Genomic DNA, 19,124 nt, shown 5'->3' with positions numbered 1-19,124 from the left:
CAAAAATATGATTAACACCACTGTTTAATGCACTGCAGTCTCGGTGGTGTTGCAATGACCCAGAACCAACAACCCAAATGAAGAGCATGTGATTATATGAGTTACAGCGGCCAGGATGTGTGGCACGAGTGTGCTACTACTTTGGCGTCTCAGATCAAAGCGTTTAGGTTATTTAAAAAAAAAAAAACTCCTGACACTTCCTAAAAAAAAAAAATCATTGTGTTGGAATATGGCTGTCAGATTACAGCATTCCCTCGGACACAATAGTCATCTCTTATATGCCATCATTGTGTGGAACAGATCAATGGCACCCAAAAGCAAAAGTGCTTTGTTTAGAGGAATTTAACAGTACTATAATGCATGTAAAAACTGATGTGAAATACAACTTAGAGGATTTCACCAAAAGTCCCTACTGCAATAATGGTTTACAAATGATATGCTGGAGTGCGAAAATAATCACTATCAAAGGAACCAAATCACACGGAAATGCTCTACTTAGTTACATTTCCGACAAAATAATATATAGAATGGTAAATGGACTGCACATATATAGCGCTTTATCTACACTATCACAGTGTCCAAAGCACTTTACAAAGTCTCACATTCACCCATTCACAAACAGTCGTACACCAATGGACGGCTGCTACCAAAAATACAAACGACAAGGAACACATCAGTGGACACGAGACACACTACCAAACAGTAATAATGGAAAGAACGAATGTCTCCAGTATTTACTTCTTAACCTGTGGCTAGTTACTGAGGACAGAATAAAACACAAGCAGCAAAGTGGAGACTGTGGAGTACAATACGTAGTATCCAAAAGTAAGGCAATGTAGCACGCTACGTTAGCATGTGTGTTTATATTTCTAATTTTCGTCTTTCTTCTCAAATGTTACAAAGACGAATCAGCTCAACTAATGTGCAGCCAGCAACGGTTTACATAACCTATACGGTATCAGCTTTGAACCCCAGTTGAGAGGTACTAAAACAGTACCTTATGATACCTGGTTTTGCCAACGGAAAAGCATCAATGGACAACAAATACAGATGAATGAATGAATAAATAAATAAATAAATAGGAAAAAAAATAACTGAGCATTATTGTAATGGGAAATATGTGGCCATTCAAGATAGGAACGCATGGCTGTAGACGACCACGACATACCCCACTGGATATGCTTCTAATAATGAGCGTTTGGGGTTTATATTTTGATTCTATAAATTCTTCACATTTATATGTAAATTTACTAAACGACCATTCACACTCGTATTCACACTTGTGGACAAGGAATGTTCCAATCTGCTGCCGCACAAGATAAACATCATCACAAATCTAATTTTGGTTTCGAATATATATATATTTTAGGAAAAAGGAAGATTCTTCAGGAGAAGTTGGACATCTTACCTTTTTTAATCTTTTTCATGTGCATTGTGCATGTGCCACCAACTATGGATCTGCCATTTTCCTTGAGATTCACATTTATTACTGAAAGAAGACACTGTACAATTGGCTTATTTTTTCAGAACACTCACTTCTTTGTAATAAAAAAACATGATGCGGCCTATAAATCCAATGTACTCTAGTCCCTCTAAGTGGGTCATTTTCCCATTTACACTTATATTGTAAAAGAAATTGAATGAGATCTCAAAGTCCATAAAGTTGACTTTATGGATATGTCCCAGCTTTTTTTGGAACATGTTGCAGCCATAAAATTATAAGTTCAGTTCATGATTATTTGCTAAAAACAATCAAGTTTATCAGTTTGAACATTAAATATCTTGTCTTAGTAGTGTATTCAATTAAATATAGGTCGAACATGATTTGCAAATCATTGTATTCTGTTTTTATTTATGTTTAACACAACGTCCCAACTTCATTGGAATTGGGGTTATACCTATCGTCTTCACTTTTTACTTCATGAAAACAGCAAAAAGGTTCATATTTTAAAAATCCATGTGTACGCTCTGATAAGTCCATCGTAACATACTTGTTGAACAGTGCTGAATGTGCAGTCCTAATTTTATTGCCAACACTCTGACTAACTGTTCCCCTCATCTTTATTAATATGCCTCTCTATGACATGCTGCACTGCCGCTGTCCATGGTGCTACTTTTGGGCTGTTCAGCAGTTCCACCAAAGTAGCAAAGAGGTTGTTTGGGCTTACACATCAACATGAACCGCAACTTGATTGATCACACCCGTCTAATTTGCAGCATGGTTTGGGCTCTCCCCAAAGAGCCTCCTCTACATTTCATGTCCAGAGGAGTAGCCATTTCAATCACTGGGCCTCACACCTCACCAGGCTTTTAGATTACCTTAACAGCCTTGACATAAGCAAGAGCAATTCAACGGAAATGCATCCAAGAGCGCATTTACTAGTGCATGTACTGAGTGATTGAGTAGACATTGATCAGCCGTAAACAATGTCAAAAAGAGAAATGAGTATAAGAGTGGGCTATAAGCAACCCACACAGAGGTGTGCACCAAAGTAAACTTTTTTTTCAACTTAAGTCAAAGTAAATGTTTAACTTGGTTTAGTCAAAGTTTCTGCATGCACAAAGTTTTGTAGAGCTAGATTACTTTTTTTTAAAATATATATTTGGAGGCATGTAAGCCAGCTTTGTATGATAAAATGGCAAAATTCATATACTGTACAATCGGCAGTATATTTATTAGACAATCGAAGAGGATCCAATATCTGTCATGGGTGTGTGTGCCGGTTGTTGTTTTCCCCATTTCTCGTACACACTTGCTCTCTGCTTGCCAAGTTAGACTTCCGGACGTAAATATATCGATTTAAATAATTTTAAAAGGTAATCAATCGACTGTATCGATACTAGGAAATAACATATTGGATTTACGCACGACAAACTTTTTATGGATGTGTGTGTGTGTGCATGTGCGTGTGTTTAGTACTTTTAATGATAAAGACGTTAAGCTTTACTCGATTCAGTTTTTGGGAGTTTGTGACGTCGCAGGGGATCTTGGGAGTATCAACAGTGTAGTTTTTTTCTGGCGCGATTGAGTGCGACAATCTAAGTAGCAAACCCCATCTCCCATGGCACATGCGCAGTGCAGGAAAGGAACACCACAAACAGCTGTACATCACAAGTTACTCAGACCTCCGTAACGACTTCGGCACGCATTGTGACAGCAAGTGAGTGGATAGTAATAAATATGGTTAGAGCATTTGAGCATTACGTAGTTTTTGTTCAATTACAGTATGTGTATTCTTAACAGTTGTATTATTTTTATGTTGAAAAACAGCATCAGAAGTAGCATGTAAACCTGTTAATCCAACCTAAAGAGTTTATTCAAATAAAGTGTGAATGCATTTGCCATTCATGCTTGTTTATTATATCCATAATTAATTTTACCTGATACCTTTAAAAGAAACAAAAGGAATGTAAGAAATTTCATCTGCACTATCCAGTATCCAGATGTTTATTTCACAGTCACAGTGGTTGAATTTTTGGCTAAAAAGTTACTGAATCGATTTCAAGACAGTGAATCGTTTCAGATCGGATTGTTCTAGATGAACCAATACCATCCTTGAATCGAATCAGCAACCATGAATCGTGATATGAATCGAATTATTGTTAAAACAAATTGTTACACCCCTAGAATCAATAAACCTTTTCAAAATGTTTGTAAACAATAGGCACTAGGGTAGTTCCAGGTGGCAGAATGCAAGTGACTACCACCAACCTGAACTGAAAACGATGACAAAAGCTTGTTTTTGGGGTTGACCAAATGACAACTTTTGGGGAAAAGTTGTCTTTTTTTTTAAAATCAAAATTAATACTGCGGAATTTGTCGGTCAGGAGGATAAATTGATTAGATGTTGTAAATAAACAAACATCCATCATCGGGTTTGTGGAAGCAAATACTGGTATGTGTAAAATATTTGGTTGGGTTGTCTGAGTAATTTAGCAAAACATGGCTAGCCTTCTGGTAGCTGACACTGCGCTATTAAGTTCACCTCCAAAAGAGCACTTTTGTCAATTAATCGAAGCAACAGAAAAGTCGATTTAATGAGCCAGTCCCTTAATTATCATGTTAAAAATGTCTAAATTTCCACCATGTCTAATTTTTCATCTACTTACCTGTTGAAATGCTTACAGATGCCGTTCTGTCTCCCTTCGAAACAGTTCACAACAAATAATTTTGACTGACACTTCACACATTCATACTACGTCGGTAGAGAAGAAGGTTAAACTGATCATTCCAGCCATTTCTCTTATTTTCTCAATTCCTCTGCCTTGGTCAAATGATGTTTGTTTACTAGTGGTGCCATCGGAGAACGCTCCATCTTCTGTTAGCCGTAAGTACATGTGACATCATGTTGAAAAGGTCTATTAAAACTGTACATTATTACCTTTGTAAAGGCCAATTTTATTTCTTTTTTAATTTTTTTTTATTTTTACACAGCGTTTGTATTGTGCAGCGCTACCAAATGATGTGGCCTGTGAGTGTAAATACATAGGTTCAATAAAATGTACCATTTCAGCCTGTCATTTGCTTTTTTTATTCATAACATTATGATGCTGGCCAACACTGCACATACCAGTGTCAGTGCTCTTATACCATTTCATGAGGACTTACTGCCCTCATGCATTATTAAATAGCCCTCAATTGCAAGTAAATCATTCCCTCTAGCAGTTTAAAGGTGTAAGGTAGATGTTTACACGTCATACATCCACTGCTGAAGTAGCGATTCTCACTACGAGGTGGAAAAGGTGGGTGGCTGGATATAGATAGTGTCTCTGTGTGCGTGTGTCTGTTTGTATTCTGGTTTGTGAGAACTATCCACAGTTGGAGGTGTTTTGCCAAATTATGCATTTATTCGGAAACTTCAGGTCCTTTCAGCATCTCGTTCTCATAAAAGATTCAGCAGCTGAGTGGTGAGGAGATTCATCCTGCACTGTCAGTTACATTAATTCAGGACAAATGCATTTCCGAACTAAAACAAAAACAAAAAAGCAGAAATATGCGTGACAATTGTTTGCTACAGCCGGTCTCTTGTTAAAAGAGACAGCTGTTTTAGAGAGCATACAATACGTTGAATGTGGGAGAATGCTAAACAGGAAATGTCTGACGTAAAAAAAAATTACAAAAATAAAAAAAAAGTGTTAATTGGCATCTTAGGTTTTCACTGCAGCTCATTAGCGGCATGATGTTTTCATTGAAATCAGTATAAATAGGCTCTTTGCTGATAAAGTGAGATGCAAACAAGTGAGCTGCGAGGCGGCATCCTGTGAACCTTGTGCACGCCACCCAATGGGAAGTGTGAAGAGAGGCAAAGCCAAAAGGCGAGCGCATGACAAGACTCTTTTATTCCACTTTTATCCGACACTCATGTCGTATCTGCTCCCCACGCTGGGATGTGTCAGAAAGTGTGACGGGAAGAGCGAGTGGGAAGGCTGACCTCAAATACACTGAGAAAAGTCTCAGGAATATGACTGATGTTTACCTTTGAGCTACTCTGACATCACATCCTAACCAACATGAAGCAGGAAATAGGATAGCTATGGTACGATACCTCATTTAAGTGGAAATGACATTTTATGTTTTTATTTTATTTTTTACACCAAATTCCTGTTTGGTCCTCGCATTCAGATGATGTTTGAGCTACTGCTTTTTTTTTTTTTTTTTTTTTTTTGACCACGGAAAGCTGCAGCACATTGGTTGAGTGGTTAGAATATCTGGTCCACAGTTGTGTTTTTCTTTTTCTTTTTTGCAGGAACTCTGACTTGTGAATAGTTGTTTGTCTATATGTGTTCTGTGACTGACTGGCGACAAGTCCAGGGTGCACTCCGCCTCTCGCCCAGTCACTTGGGAAAGGCTCCAGCTCACCCACGACCGTAAGGATGCGTCAGCTACAGCGGAACAAATTCAAATTCAAACGAAATTCAAAATTCAAAACGTCGGTTGCTTTGCTTTGTCAGTTTTTTTTTCTTTTTTTTGCAACAATGACTCCAAAAGAGGGAGCAGACCCAACAAGGGTGTTAATATACAGTGGATGTTGCGTGCAGTAAGCATATTCCAATTCAAAGTTCTGTCTCTATGAAATGTCCAGTGTGGAGTATTTCAATACCATGCCAGATGATGCTACGGGGTAAAATGAGCTTCATGTCACTACCCATGGAAAACCATTTCCAAATCGTGACGTTCAGACGTATATTACTCACTTATGGTAATGCAGTAGTAAAGTCAGAACTACAGTAAATATTTACAAGTACTTATAACCATAAATATAAACGGCATGAAATCGCTAATGACAACTCGGAAGTTCGGCATTACAGAATGTATTCTTACTCTGCAAGTTCACCAATTGTGACTTTGAAATATCGAATGTCTGGACAGACGTCGATTTCCGATCGACATTGTATGCCGTCATGAACCAAGGACCCGCTGTACATTGAAATTGTGCAACTTTTTTTGTTTCTATATGAAAATAACTACATGCAATTTTTCTTTGTGTTTTAGATGAAAAGGATAAAAAAATCTAAACACGCTGAAGGACATCCAGACATTGGAGTCAACTGTCAATATTAGCTTAGTTTCAGTGTCGCTTAGCAATAGCCAATCAAACATTAACTACGCTTCATGTCAGGTATGCTTTTATTTGAGAAGACAATAAAGTGATGAGCAATACAAAGACTGTTTTGGTACCATTAAAAAAATATGTGAGTTGCTTAACCCAAGTGATGACTTGATTCGACTTGCTTGAAAAATAGTGGGGACTCTACTTGCTTGATTTCTCCCACAGTAACTTGAGACTTGAAGGTTAATACTTGAGACTTACAATACTTGTAACTTGCACATACAGTGTATGTGACTTATTCCCACCTCTGCCCTTTTTACTCGCGTCCACTGCTTTTGTTGTAGAGTATGTTGCCTCAGGCTTATCAACTTCTGAATTTAATATGGAAAAAATGCCTCAAAGGGGCAATTACTGTGATAAAAATAAGTTACGTAAGTAACGTCTTACTATTACTACTATGGATACAAACAAATTAGGCGGTGATATTCAACTATTATTCATGTTTTTGCGTAAAGTCGACTTCCATACATTCCATACTTGCCGTGCTCCAACTAGATGATATAATATGCAGCACAGGATCTTTTTATGTAACACATTTATTTTTAGCATTAGACAGATATTTTTTTTGCAGCAGCAGCATGCCATCCCTTGTGTATTTTGCATAAGACAGTGTTATATATGCTTCATGATTGCGTGGGGGAGAGGAAGAGAAAGGGACATACACGCATGTCTTACAAAAAGCAGTGAAAGAGGACATAAAAGACATGACAGAAAAATGATGAACATGTAGAACTTGAAAATAATTATGAAGTGGTCGACCTGAAGGTTAAATGACTCAAAACTAAGGCTGTCAAAGTTCAAGCGTTAACTCATGATTAATCACAAAAGAATTAACATATTAATCATGATTTAACTCACACAATTTATTTTGACTGTTTACTCTCCTTTACCTTCACCGCAGATGGATATCTGAAACGCGGTGCAGGTTGCTATAAGGTCAGTGATCAGATCAACGCTTATGCCTGTGCAAAGAGGAGTTGGGAGACTCCAACTAGTGAGCTCGACGGCAAATTCACCCCGATGGGTAAAGGTAATTTGCATGTAGTGCAGCACTGAACTCTCTTTTCATCGAAGCACAACAAGTTTAAAATACCATCTCAAAGCAAAATGTGGCACTATATGTAGTATATTTGGCACCTGTCATTAATCATGATTAATCAAAATTCAAAAGTGTGATTAATCAGATTTAAAAAATTTAATCAATTGACAGCCCTACTTATACTGCAACTTAAAAATTTATGAAAGTAAGGAAAACTATGCCTTAAATTTCTTGCTATTTGCCAAAATGTGTGACATCAGCATTTCACTGTCAATGCTCCCCAGTAGACCTAATTTCAGCCAGCATCATTAGCATTAACTGAGTCATTTTGTTTTTCTTTTGTGGCACATTTTTTTCCCTGAAAAACAAACTATTATCAACAAGGGCTCTTGATAGGCGAGAAGAAGAATACTGTGAGAAGAGAAGAATAATTTGAAATAAGCATTCTAAGAAAATATTAAGGGTGCCACAATGTCCACATTTTTTTGGCGGTGTTACTTCTATTTTTAGCACCATTATTGCTTTTGTTTGGGTAGGCTTCTACTTTTGGTTTCCCATTGGCATGAAGGGGCTCTCTTTCGGTAACAAACAGCTATATGTGAATAAAGGAGTTTGATTTGTACATTGTAAGGCCAATGTTGAGCATTTGCGTTTCATTTGTTCATCTTGTCCCTCTCTCCCGATGAACATCGCCAGATGGCCGCAAAGTCCTCCAACGCCTGCTTGAGAACCGCCTTTTCGTGTAACCCGAAAAATTTGAATTCCACCTCTCCTCCGTTCACTTCTTGGGATATATCATCACCAAAGGACACTTACAACCAGACCCAGCAAAGATTCAAGCAGTCGTCAACTAGCCCATTCCCTCCACCCGCAAGGACCTTCAACGTTTCCTAGGTTTCGCCAATTACTATTGACGTTTCATCCGTGACAACAGCAAGGTTGCCGTACCTCTCAGCAGTGTCACCTCCACCAGCTCACCTTTCAATTGGAAGGCTGCCGCATCGCAAGCATTCAAACACCACAAGGAACTGTTCACCAGTGCTCCCATCCTGCGACACCATGACCCCTCCCTCCAGTTCGTGGTGGAGGTTGACGCCTCTCACACGGGGGCGGCAGCTGTCCTTTCCCAGCGGGGCCTTGTTTCCCAAAAACTTCATCCCTGTGCCATTTTCTCCCGTTGCCTGTCTACAGCCGAGCAGAATTATGACATAGGGAACCATGAGGTGCTAGCCATCGTCTGTGCCCTGGAGGAGTGGAAGCACTGGTTGAGGGGACCGTTACACCCTTTATTATTTGGACTGACCACAAAAACCTGGTTTATCTCCGTTCCGCCAAGCGGCTTAATCCCCAGCAAGCTCGCTGGGCTTTATTTCTCAGTCGATTCAATTTCTGCCTCTCCTTCCGCCCTGGTTCGCGCAATGGCAAGCCTGATGCCCTCTCCCGTATGTATGCACCCTCCTCCAGCCCAACAGAACCAGAACCCATCCTCTCTTCCTCATGCCTCGTTGAAGATTGAATAAGTAGTTAAAGAGGATCAGAAGACTCACCTGGACCTCCTAACCGGCTTTTTGTACCCGATTCCGCACGCTCTGACGTCCTTCAGTGGGCCCACAACTCCAAACTCAGCTATCATCCCGGCATCACCCTCTATCCTACGACCCACAACTGTACTCACCCGATTGTGTTCTTCTCCGTCCCCAGTGTTCCTTCTGCGCCTTCCTCGTCTCGCCTTCGTCTTCGGTGCCTTCCTCGTCTCGCTGACTACACCAGCCACGCCGCCAACCCAAGCTCCCGTTCCCACTTTCTGCTTGCTCCTTGTTCCCGACGGTCCACCTCACCTTGAATATCCTTATCCTGAGCCAACCTGGAATAAACCATTCTAAATCTACTCCCGCCGTCTCAGTCTGCTCTTGGGTCCAATCCAACTCACATCCAACATCTCACCGTGACAAGACCAGTTAAACGAGACCATCTCTTTTGCTATGGTGACCTGGCCCAGAAGGCAGCAAGTTAAATGTCAAATCCAAGTCAATCACATTCAAGTTTATTTCAGTTGTTTATTTTCACCTCTCAAAAAGATATAGTTGTACAAATTCTAGGTCACATTAATGGTGGAAAAAGTTTTTAAATGATTTATATTGGTCAACATTCTTTTACAACACAAAAACCTGGCATCTGAACAGGGGTGTGTATACTTTTTATATCCACTGCAGCCTTGTTGCTGTTTTTGTAATCTGCCTGGGCCTACAGTATTGTGCTGTTTAATAAGTAGAAATATTATAGAATAAGACAATTTCTTGGAGCAGAATTAGCCTAAATTTATTTTACAAATATTTTATTTTATAAAGATTTTATTTATTGTTTTTGAGAAGTGATTTTGTTCAGCAATATCTGAATTTGTACATTCATATTTTATTTTGTTATTTTTGTTTTATTTACCCTTCATGCTCTGATCTGAAAATAAATCAGAAGTTACTCAATAGTTACTCAATACTTGAGCAGGTTTTTCATGGAGTACTTTTTGGAGGACTACTTTTTACTTTTACTTGAGTCATATTATTCTTAAGTAACAGTACTCTTACTTGAGTACATTTTATGGCTACTCTACACACCTCTGATCCTGATTAAGTATCTAGCAAGTAATTAAATGCACCGCAACAGGTTCCTATCGACCTGTGGTCATGTCGTGTCACTGCACAAGAGCGATGGCCGTCTTAAACTGGCCATGGATGAAGTTTTAATTCAGAAAATCGCTTGCGACAGGAAGTCAAAGCTAACGATTGAAGTGCTCACACAATATGGACTGACTTGAGGGCTCCGGCTTCACTGATCACATAGTACCATCTGGTTTTTGCTGTACCACTTAAGTCCTGTATGTGTCTGTAGCGTATGTGGAATGCTAATGCTGACGATGATTGGAACAACAAAGAAACATGCTTCCCTTATAACTTGTCTGTTAAATCTGTACCGAATGCTCAAAAAAAGAGACACTAATCCACTTTGAGCATCCATGATGACAGAAAAATACTCTGTAAATCGACTTTACATTGTATGAGTTCACAGTCTTCTCCGCTTTTGAAATGTCACATATTCATACGATCACTGTACGAGTGAGCGCCCTATCATTCCTCAGTTTCCTCCTTTACACAGCACGGCAAATGATGTCCGAAAACAGGGCCGTGCAAAGGGGAAGGGGGAATGGAGTGGTGAACACGGGCATCCACCTGGAGGGGGGCATCCAAAGGGGCTTGGGTGATCTTTTGAATTAATTGAAGCATTTTGTGGGTGTTATGCTCTTTTAAAAGGTAAATTGGGTTGAACCATGTGCTTGGCTTTGTGCAGAGTTTTTAGATGTTTTTCTATTCCAAAACACCAAACAACCCAAACAAATGCAGGCCATGGATAAAGCTATGTAGTCTGCATATGAAGTTGAATCCATCAAAAATCTACTGTCACACCTTTTGTCAATTCCAAGTTAAGCACATCATTATACCACTAAGTCACACCACTGAGAGACTGGGGTATCCATTTTTATACAGGCTACCTCTTACTATCCATGGTGCTAGCTAGGCAGCTAAGCTAGTGAGGCTAGCTAAGTGCTCCTGTTTGGAAAGTTTGTGTAGGCCTATTACTTTTTTGCTTTTTCATGATTGCTAGTAATCAGAGACCTACCCATCTTAACAGGATCAGTGTTATGATATACTGTGTTTACCTGAAGGTTTTTAGGTCAATCATTTCTTTCCATGTTTTGTCATTTTCTGCCGAGACTTTTCAATTTACATATTCTTAGTTGTTGGACAACAATTGTTTTGAGGTCTTATTTCATGTTTTAAATCTATTTAAATCAAGGTTGTAACATTGTATTTGTTTTCTGTATTCGTCTCCTGTAACTTGTTGCTGTGCTCTGACAGCCTTTGGTATCTGCTTCTTGTTTTTTCCCCTCCATTTATTTCCTTCATTGCATATGACAGAGGCTGAAGTTTTGATCAAAGATACTTGAAATCTCATCTCCATCAGCCTGCGTCTCGCTTCTCAGGTGTTTGCAACATTGACGGCTGACAGTTTTACAAGATGTGGATTTTTGTGCAGATTTGAGAGGCTCAAGAGAACAGAAACCAAATGTGACAGACAAAGGAAAATGGAAATTATTTTATCCTTATCCGTTTTTGGTTCAGTCACATACCCTCTGTCACTTTGATGTGACCCTTATACAAATTATAGCTTGATTTTGCAACTCGGCTACCGTTTTAAGAAATCTCCTTTCACAAGTTATTCTATAGTGGATCTGCACTGCATTCATTGTACTGCAGTGTTTTGTGTGTGTGTTTGTGTTTGTGTGAGAGAGAGTGGGAGAGAGAGAGAGCGAGAGAGAGAGAAAGAGAGAGAGAGAGAGAGAGAGAGACAAGGAGTGAACAGAACATATCCCAGAAGATGCATGTTTAACAGTTACTTGTGACCATAAAATAGTGCTAATGTTGCCATATGAACTGCCAAAACAACAGCAAAAAGGTCTGCAACTTAACGCAAGGTGTTTTCTCAAGTTAGAAGTAGGCTGAAATATCCAAGTTTGGGCAATGACAAAACTACGCAGCATGTTTAAGTTGTTGTTTTTCGTAGTCTGTACTGTAAACACGAGTTGTGCGCGGCTGTCACGACTCACTTTGATTGGCCCGCAAAGCCCAAGACAAGACTTTGTGTGCGGACGTGACTTTTTTGTGTCATTTGATTGGAGAACTTGAGTCAAACATCATTGTGGTAATCACAGTAGATTAGAGCAACGGCCCCCGATGCTGAAGTCGAAAACGAAAGTCTAAAAATATATCGCACACGCAATTATTGATAAATGAAAGTAGAGAGCGGCATGTAGATTACTCTAACGGAGTAAAAGTACCATTTCTTCTTAACATAAATGCATGAGTAAAAGTAAAAAGTATGTTTTATTAAAACTACTCTTACAAGTACAATTTATCCAAAATGTTATTTGAGTAAATGTAATGGAGTAAATGTACCAGATTCATTCGCACCTGTAGTCAGGATAAATGCGGTTCATAGTGCTTCTGAGAGTAATTATGATTGAGTACCTCTAAATAAACATTACCATGAGCTTTTTTTGCACCTCCCTGATTGACAAAGTGTCAATCAAACAAACACATTTTGACAGCTTTCTGTGCAGCATGATTGTCAGTCATATTACATTGACAAGAGCAAAACTCCAAAGCAGAAATTATTTCATTTTAAAATTCCATTTAAACAAAAATATACAATATATCACAAAGTGAAAAATTTAACATGTTAAAAGAAAATATAAAATGGTCACCACATTCCATTAAACTACAACCATGTTTCACTTGTCTTTTAGCAAGCATGCATTTGAATTGGAAACAGGATAATACACAGTGAGACCTAAGGAATATTGTCAGCAAACAATAATATGCAAATGATGGCAAACAAAGCTAAGTCTTCAATGTGTTTGGAGGGTAAAGATTGTAAACAAAGAGGATTTGCCCCTGTGTAAATAAATGATCAGTACCTCAGCCTGCCTCCGGTTGGCATTTTAGCCCATACAATATGCAAACAGACAGACAGACATACACACACGCACACGCATGCGCACACACAGAATACATTCCCACATCTGCATCAACAAGGTGTTATAAAAGAATGTTTTCTTTCTTGTAAGCATTGGGGGTAAAATAGACTACTCGACTAGTATACTTCCAATCGTCCAAATTTAACCAAGCACTGTAGGTCAGTGATGTACTGACTCACCCATATCCTATCGCTGACAAAAGATAATCTCGCCTGAATATAACACTCCGTTGAGGCAAATTGTTTGGAGAAAAAGGCAACATAGTCTTTTTACTACAAAGAATGTGCTGTCCCTCACTGCCCAGGTTTTGGATGAGCACAGCGATTAGACTCTCATCGCTAGCTTTTGGCCAGTCTGATCGTTGAGAGAAAAGTGGGTGCTTGTTGTAGTGTCCCAGTCTGAACACTAGGCACTATGTGAAAGGGGTATGTAGAGAAGAAGAAATAAGAGCCAAAGAAAATAGTCCGGTGGAAGTTGGCGAGACTGATAACATGTTTCCTCTGTGTGCTAAGCTAGAAATAAATTATGGAAAAATAAATGACTGCTTCTTGAGAATACCACAGTTGTTGATGTACTTGAAAGTTTTTTGGCGTGGTTATGGCTGACAGTAACCGTTGTCTCAATAGAGGATTTTGATGACTACCGCTTGTCCTTTTTATCAATTTTTAAGCTACTACAGTAACAGCACTGTACTGAAAAAATATCAATGACGTCGACTCGACTTTCATTGTATTGGCATCGAATTTACAAAAATCTGAAGTCATGCAACTCGTAGTTAGCATGCTTGATATTAGCATCGCATCAGATGGCTGCAGTCAATACAGCCTCAACTGCTGTAGAAACTCAAAGCTCTGTACAAATCAGAATTTTACCAAAAGAACTTGGGTCGCAAGTTGTATCATTTTTAATTTTTACTATTAACAGTGGTGAACTTGTTTTTATACCTGTGTGGCAAGTAAGTTTATAAGATGCTTAAGGCGTATTTGCAACCTGACTTGCATTCGATTTCATGCAAATATTGATCATTATATTTAACTCATAGTTTTGTTTTTACAACAGTAGTTTTTCTAGGTTACTGTTTATAAATGGGACTGACAAGAAATGGTAGTAGCAGAAAAACTGCTGGATCTCTGTGTCTAAGAGGCTATACATTAACTTGTTTTCACATTTGCATTCATATGTCCAATGTTTAAATGTACTTAAAAATTGTCTGCACAGTTAATAATGGATCTAGAACCCCAATTCCAATGAAGTTGGGACGTTGTGTTAAACATAAATAAAAACAGAATACAATGATTTGAAAATCATGTTCAACCTGCAAAAACAAGATATTTAATGTTCAAACGAATAAACTTTATTGTTTTTAGCAAATAATCGTTAACTTAGAATGTTATGGCTGCAACACGTTCCAAAAAAGCTGGTCCCTCACCTAGGACCTATTTGCCATGGGTGACCCTGCCAGGGGCATAAAGCCCCAGACAACTTAGCTCCTAGCATCATTGGGACACACAAACCCCTCCACCACTATAAGGTGACAGCTCAAGGAGGGGTAAAAGAAAATGGATGGATTTTTTTATCCATCCTTTTTTTTGTTTAAAGAAAATGGATGGATAAAATACAAAAACATATTTTTAATTTGACATTCATGCTCTGATTTGAATTTTTTTTAATCAGAAGTTACTCACGAGTTACTATTTACTTGAGTAGTTTTTTTTTCCACCGAGTACTTTCTTACTCAAGTAAACATTTGGAGGACTACTTTTTACTTTTACTTGAGTCATTATTCTGAAGTGACAGTACTCTAACTTGAGTACAATATTTGGCTACTCTACCCACCTCTGATAATAACTAAAAGGGTTTAGTTTTTTTTGTTGTTGCAATTTGTCACTCAAAGCAGTTTGGTATATTCAAGTGATCAGCTAACAGACAGGGCTGCAACATTTGCTACAACATTAACTGTATCAGTGGAACTGCAATAAAAATGTACATTTGTACTGGATAAAGAGGACAGTGAACATCTGACAGCCTATTTGCTGCCTTCACACGCACATGCACATAAAACTAGAGAGCAGCGGAGGGTCGGTAATAACTTGATATGTGAGGAAAGTGCTTGACATGCAGAAATCAGGCCTGTTATATTCATTTCACACTGACAGCTTGACATCTGCCCAGAGCATTTAAATATAATACCTCGTCACACCACCTCACTTCATCGAACCTCTTGCTGCCGCTATACGTCAGAATGCTAATATTAAAGGTATCTGCTCGCTAGTGACAGAACACAAAATCAATCTCTATGCTGATGATATTCTTCTTTATTCACAGGAACCCATGTCTTCTCTTCAGGCAGTCTTCAATTGCCACAACCCGCAGCACCTCAACGCGAAAATACAAAAAAACAGTGCAACAAATACGACACTGGCTGATCTGATGAGCAAAAAGTGTTGCTTGGACGTAAGAGTAGCAATAGAGGATGTCCGCTCCAGAGGTGGGTAGAGTAGCCAAACATTGTACTCAAGGAAGAGTACTATTACTTGACAATAATGTGACTCAAGTAAACGTAAAAAGTAGTCCTCCCAAAAAATACTTGAGTCAGAGTAAAAAGTACACAGTGAAATAATTACTCAAGTACTGAGCACAAACAATTTAAAAAAAAAAAAAAAAAAAAAAACATTTGCAATTTACTTCACGGTGTTTTCTCAAGTTATAAGAGAGCTGAAATATCCACGTTTGAGCAGACATTGCCAGACAAATACTATACTACAATACATAAAAGCTGTTGTTTGTTGAACACGCAGTTGCCTTCATGGTAACGACCTCCCCAAAATGGTGCCCATATAGGTATGACAATCAGCCGGGCTGGCTCATCTGGTGTTAATACCTGTGCCGGGGAACCCCAATAGAAGACGTGTGAGGTCATGTGACTTTCTTTTGTCGTTTGATTGGTGAACTAGACTTAAACGTCACTAGCGCCTAAATTCGGTTCATCCCCAGTTAAGTGAGACTTAAAACGCCAGTGATGGTCCATTCTCCGGTTCTTTGTCCTCCCTCTGCTGTAGGTTAACTGGAAGAGCTGCCTTCTTACCGTCAAATAGAAAGCTTCGGTTACAGTGGGCTGGCAATTTTTTTAACATATTGATGACTGTGGAAATGATGGCTCTGGCACTAACAAAACTTGCAGTATACTGAGTTGATTTTCCCTTTCACTCCCCCATGGTTACCTGCTGTCATGACAGTTCTCTAGAAACTCCCACAATGACAGCAGAAACTGTGACAGATTCTACTCAGCTCAGCTTAAGTATTGTAGAAAAAAGTTAAGCAACGCAGGGAAGCTTCCTATTCTCAATAAATTACAAATTCTGCTGTAGTCTGCATTCCACAGTTATACAATCTCATGATTGCTTTGGCTTTTCTCATAGTGCCTTACGCAAACTGGCTGCAAACTCCCATTCATCATCTTGTGTAATACTGTACAGCTCATTTCACATTAATTCCAGCAAGCACTCTGAGCAACCACGCACTAAAGATAGCACTGTGTTAAATCTTGCAGCTGCATATTTTAAAAGAGCCACTGGGCACTATATTGGAATATTTTGGATGGGGAATAATTTCTAACAATTTTGAGTTCTGAAATTGAAATTATTGCATGTTAAAATCACTAAAGCAAATCTAAAAAGTGTCATGGGAAATACTAATTTACTTAAAGTAGAAGTGAGGAACAAGAAATCTTGAATAACCGCGCACTGTGTCCCACCAGACATCTGGAATTTAGTTTTCCATGCATTCCAATACAGACAAGGAATAATAGGACAAAAGCACAAAAGCTTAACCCTATCCTTTTAATATTGTTGCCTCTGAATACCAGGGGGATGATTCTGATTCCGATTTACTCTTAAACCATTGTGGCAGCAGCATAAACCTGCTCTTTCAAACAACACCCATCATTGAAGCTGCTTCCTTGTTGTGAAATAGAGTTGCAAAAAAATATATAAATAAATAAATGAACACTTGCAGAGATGTTCCTTTGATGCTCGCTGAACTGTGGTACGATGAAGTTTCATTTGATGTCATGCACAACGGCAGTACATCTATTGAAATAAGTGTCACAAAAAAGCCAAAGAAAAACCAAGCCCTGAGTCAGATGTCAAGACTGAGGTCTGACAAGGTCTCACTTGACCTCATACAAGACAGCTGCAGTTTTATGTGACTTTATTGACATTTTATCTGATTATATATATATAATTACCACCAGATGCATTCAACTTTTGACGCTTCACTGTTATGCATTCACTTTGGTGATAGCACTGGATGCCAAAAAAAGGTGAGCTTGAGGAGTAAAGCCACAGTTCTATGCACACATCCAAGCATGCTCTCTCTCACACACACACACACACACACACACACACACACACACACACACACACGCACACACACACACAGTGTTACAATGAAATCCATTTAAGCAGGCTATACATATGCAAATGCTTGTCATGCGACACCAGCTGTGTGCTTCAACATAAAGGGCTTCCTCCAAGAGCCTCTCAGATCAGGAGAGGGTGAAGTGGCTCACAAAATACATGCACTAATAATAAAAACGCTGGCCACGTGTCTGAAAACAAGTAATATAGACTATCACACAACTCACAAGTCGAGCTGACACACTTGTCCTGAGTTGATAATGATAAGATGTGCTGTGGATGACACCTATAACCTATTTTTTGCAATTAAAAAAACACTACCTCCCATCAAGGCGCACTGTTGAATCAATTTAAAAGCATGCCAACTTTGGTTTTCACTATACACATTTACATATTCTATATCCTAAACCTTCACAGTGCATCGATCATCATTTAATAGCTCGGCTCATCCGTGTGTACACATCTCTTCTCATTCGCCTCTTGCTATTCTCTTCAACCTTTTACTACCTACCTTATCTTTCACACATTTCCACCTCAACCCTTAGTGAAAACTGCACTCCACATCCACACTATTTCATACCTCCCTTATTTATCGTGTATTGTGCAGATCTCAAATCCTCTAAAAACATCCTTTCATTGTTTCACTTTGAATCAGCCTAACATCATGCATCTCCCCACTCTCCATCTTGGTCCTCCCCCACCATGGGCAGTTTTTACACCAGCTGTTCTGCCGCACTTCTGTATTCCTGGAAGCATCAATTCCTGAATGCATTTGAAGACTCTCAAAGATGTGACCCAGTGCCCCTGGAGGCATTCATTAATTCTTTCATTAAAGTACTGCAGTTCGAGCCATCTTAGTGTTCTTTTTTACCTTGAGTAGACGTACAGATGGCAAGAAGGCTGCGTGGCACAGTTTCCTGATAGTCCAGTTGATTGGCCGTGGCGCATCCACTTGGTTCATGGTGCCCACTCTTCTTGGTGCCTGGAAGAGTCCCCCAGCACCAGGATCAAGGTGGGGCAGAAATGGCAGAATATCTCCAACTCCAAGCACCGCAAAGCGCACAAGTCCCAGGGCATGACCCTCCAGGCGCAACCATCAACCACTCCTGCCAGCAGCACTTTAAAGCCTTTACTTCCCAGAGGACGTGAAGTGCCCTGTTCTCAGGTCCCTCTACCCGCTCACCTCCCCCCCTCCCTCCGTGCCCACTACCGCTCCTCAGGCCAACACAGATCCACAGAGTCCGAGGCAAGGCTGGAGAACCGCGAGCATTACTTTCCACTTCCGCCCCTGGCCATGCAAGACAGAAACAAGAGTATGCGGTATTTCCCCAAGTGGAGCAGATCTGAAGAACAAGAGATAAGAGCGTGCGGAGTGAGGGGGATGCAGGTAGAGGAATAAAGAGAGGGAAAGAGAGCAAGAGAGTGGGGTGTGAGAAAGAGAGAGAGAGAGAAGCAGTGCAGTGCAG

The 19,124-nt window shown here is 39.5% G+C and overlaps 1 protein-coding gene across 2 annotated transcripts in view; it reads right to left on the bottom strand.

Moving 5' to 3' along the window:
* trpm3 (transient receptor potential cation channel, subfamily M, member 3) overlaps positions 1-18,792 on the bottom strand; it is a 158,880-nt gene extending 140,088 nt beyond the window's left edge. For both annotated transcript variants that reach the window (XM_061672208.1, XM_061672209.1), the window contains exon 1: positions 18,530-18,792. In XM_061672208.1, coding sequence (XP_061528192.1) covers positions 18,530-18,619 — 90 coding nt within the window. In that variant the 5' untranslated portion in view covers positions 18,620-18,792. The remainder of the gene's footprint in view (positions 1-18,529) is intronic.
* Positions 18,793-19,124: the final 332 nt, after the last annotated feature.

Source organism: Phycodurus eques, chromosome 3, assembly GCF_024500275.1.
Source record: "Phycodurus eques isolate BA_2022a chromosome 3, UOR_Pequ_1.1, whole genome shotgun sequence".
Classification (NCBI taxonomy): Eukaryota; Metazoa; Chordata; class Actinopteri; order Syngnathiformes; family Syngnathidae; genus Phycodurus; species Phycodurus eques.
The sequence above is the reverse complement of the archived record's forward strand: the minus strand, read 5'-3'. Positions and strand labels throughout refer to the sequence as shown.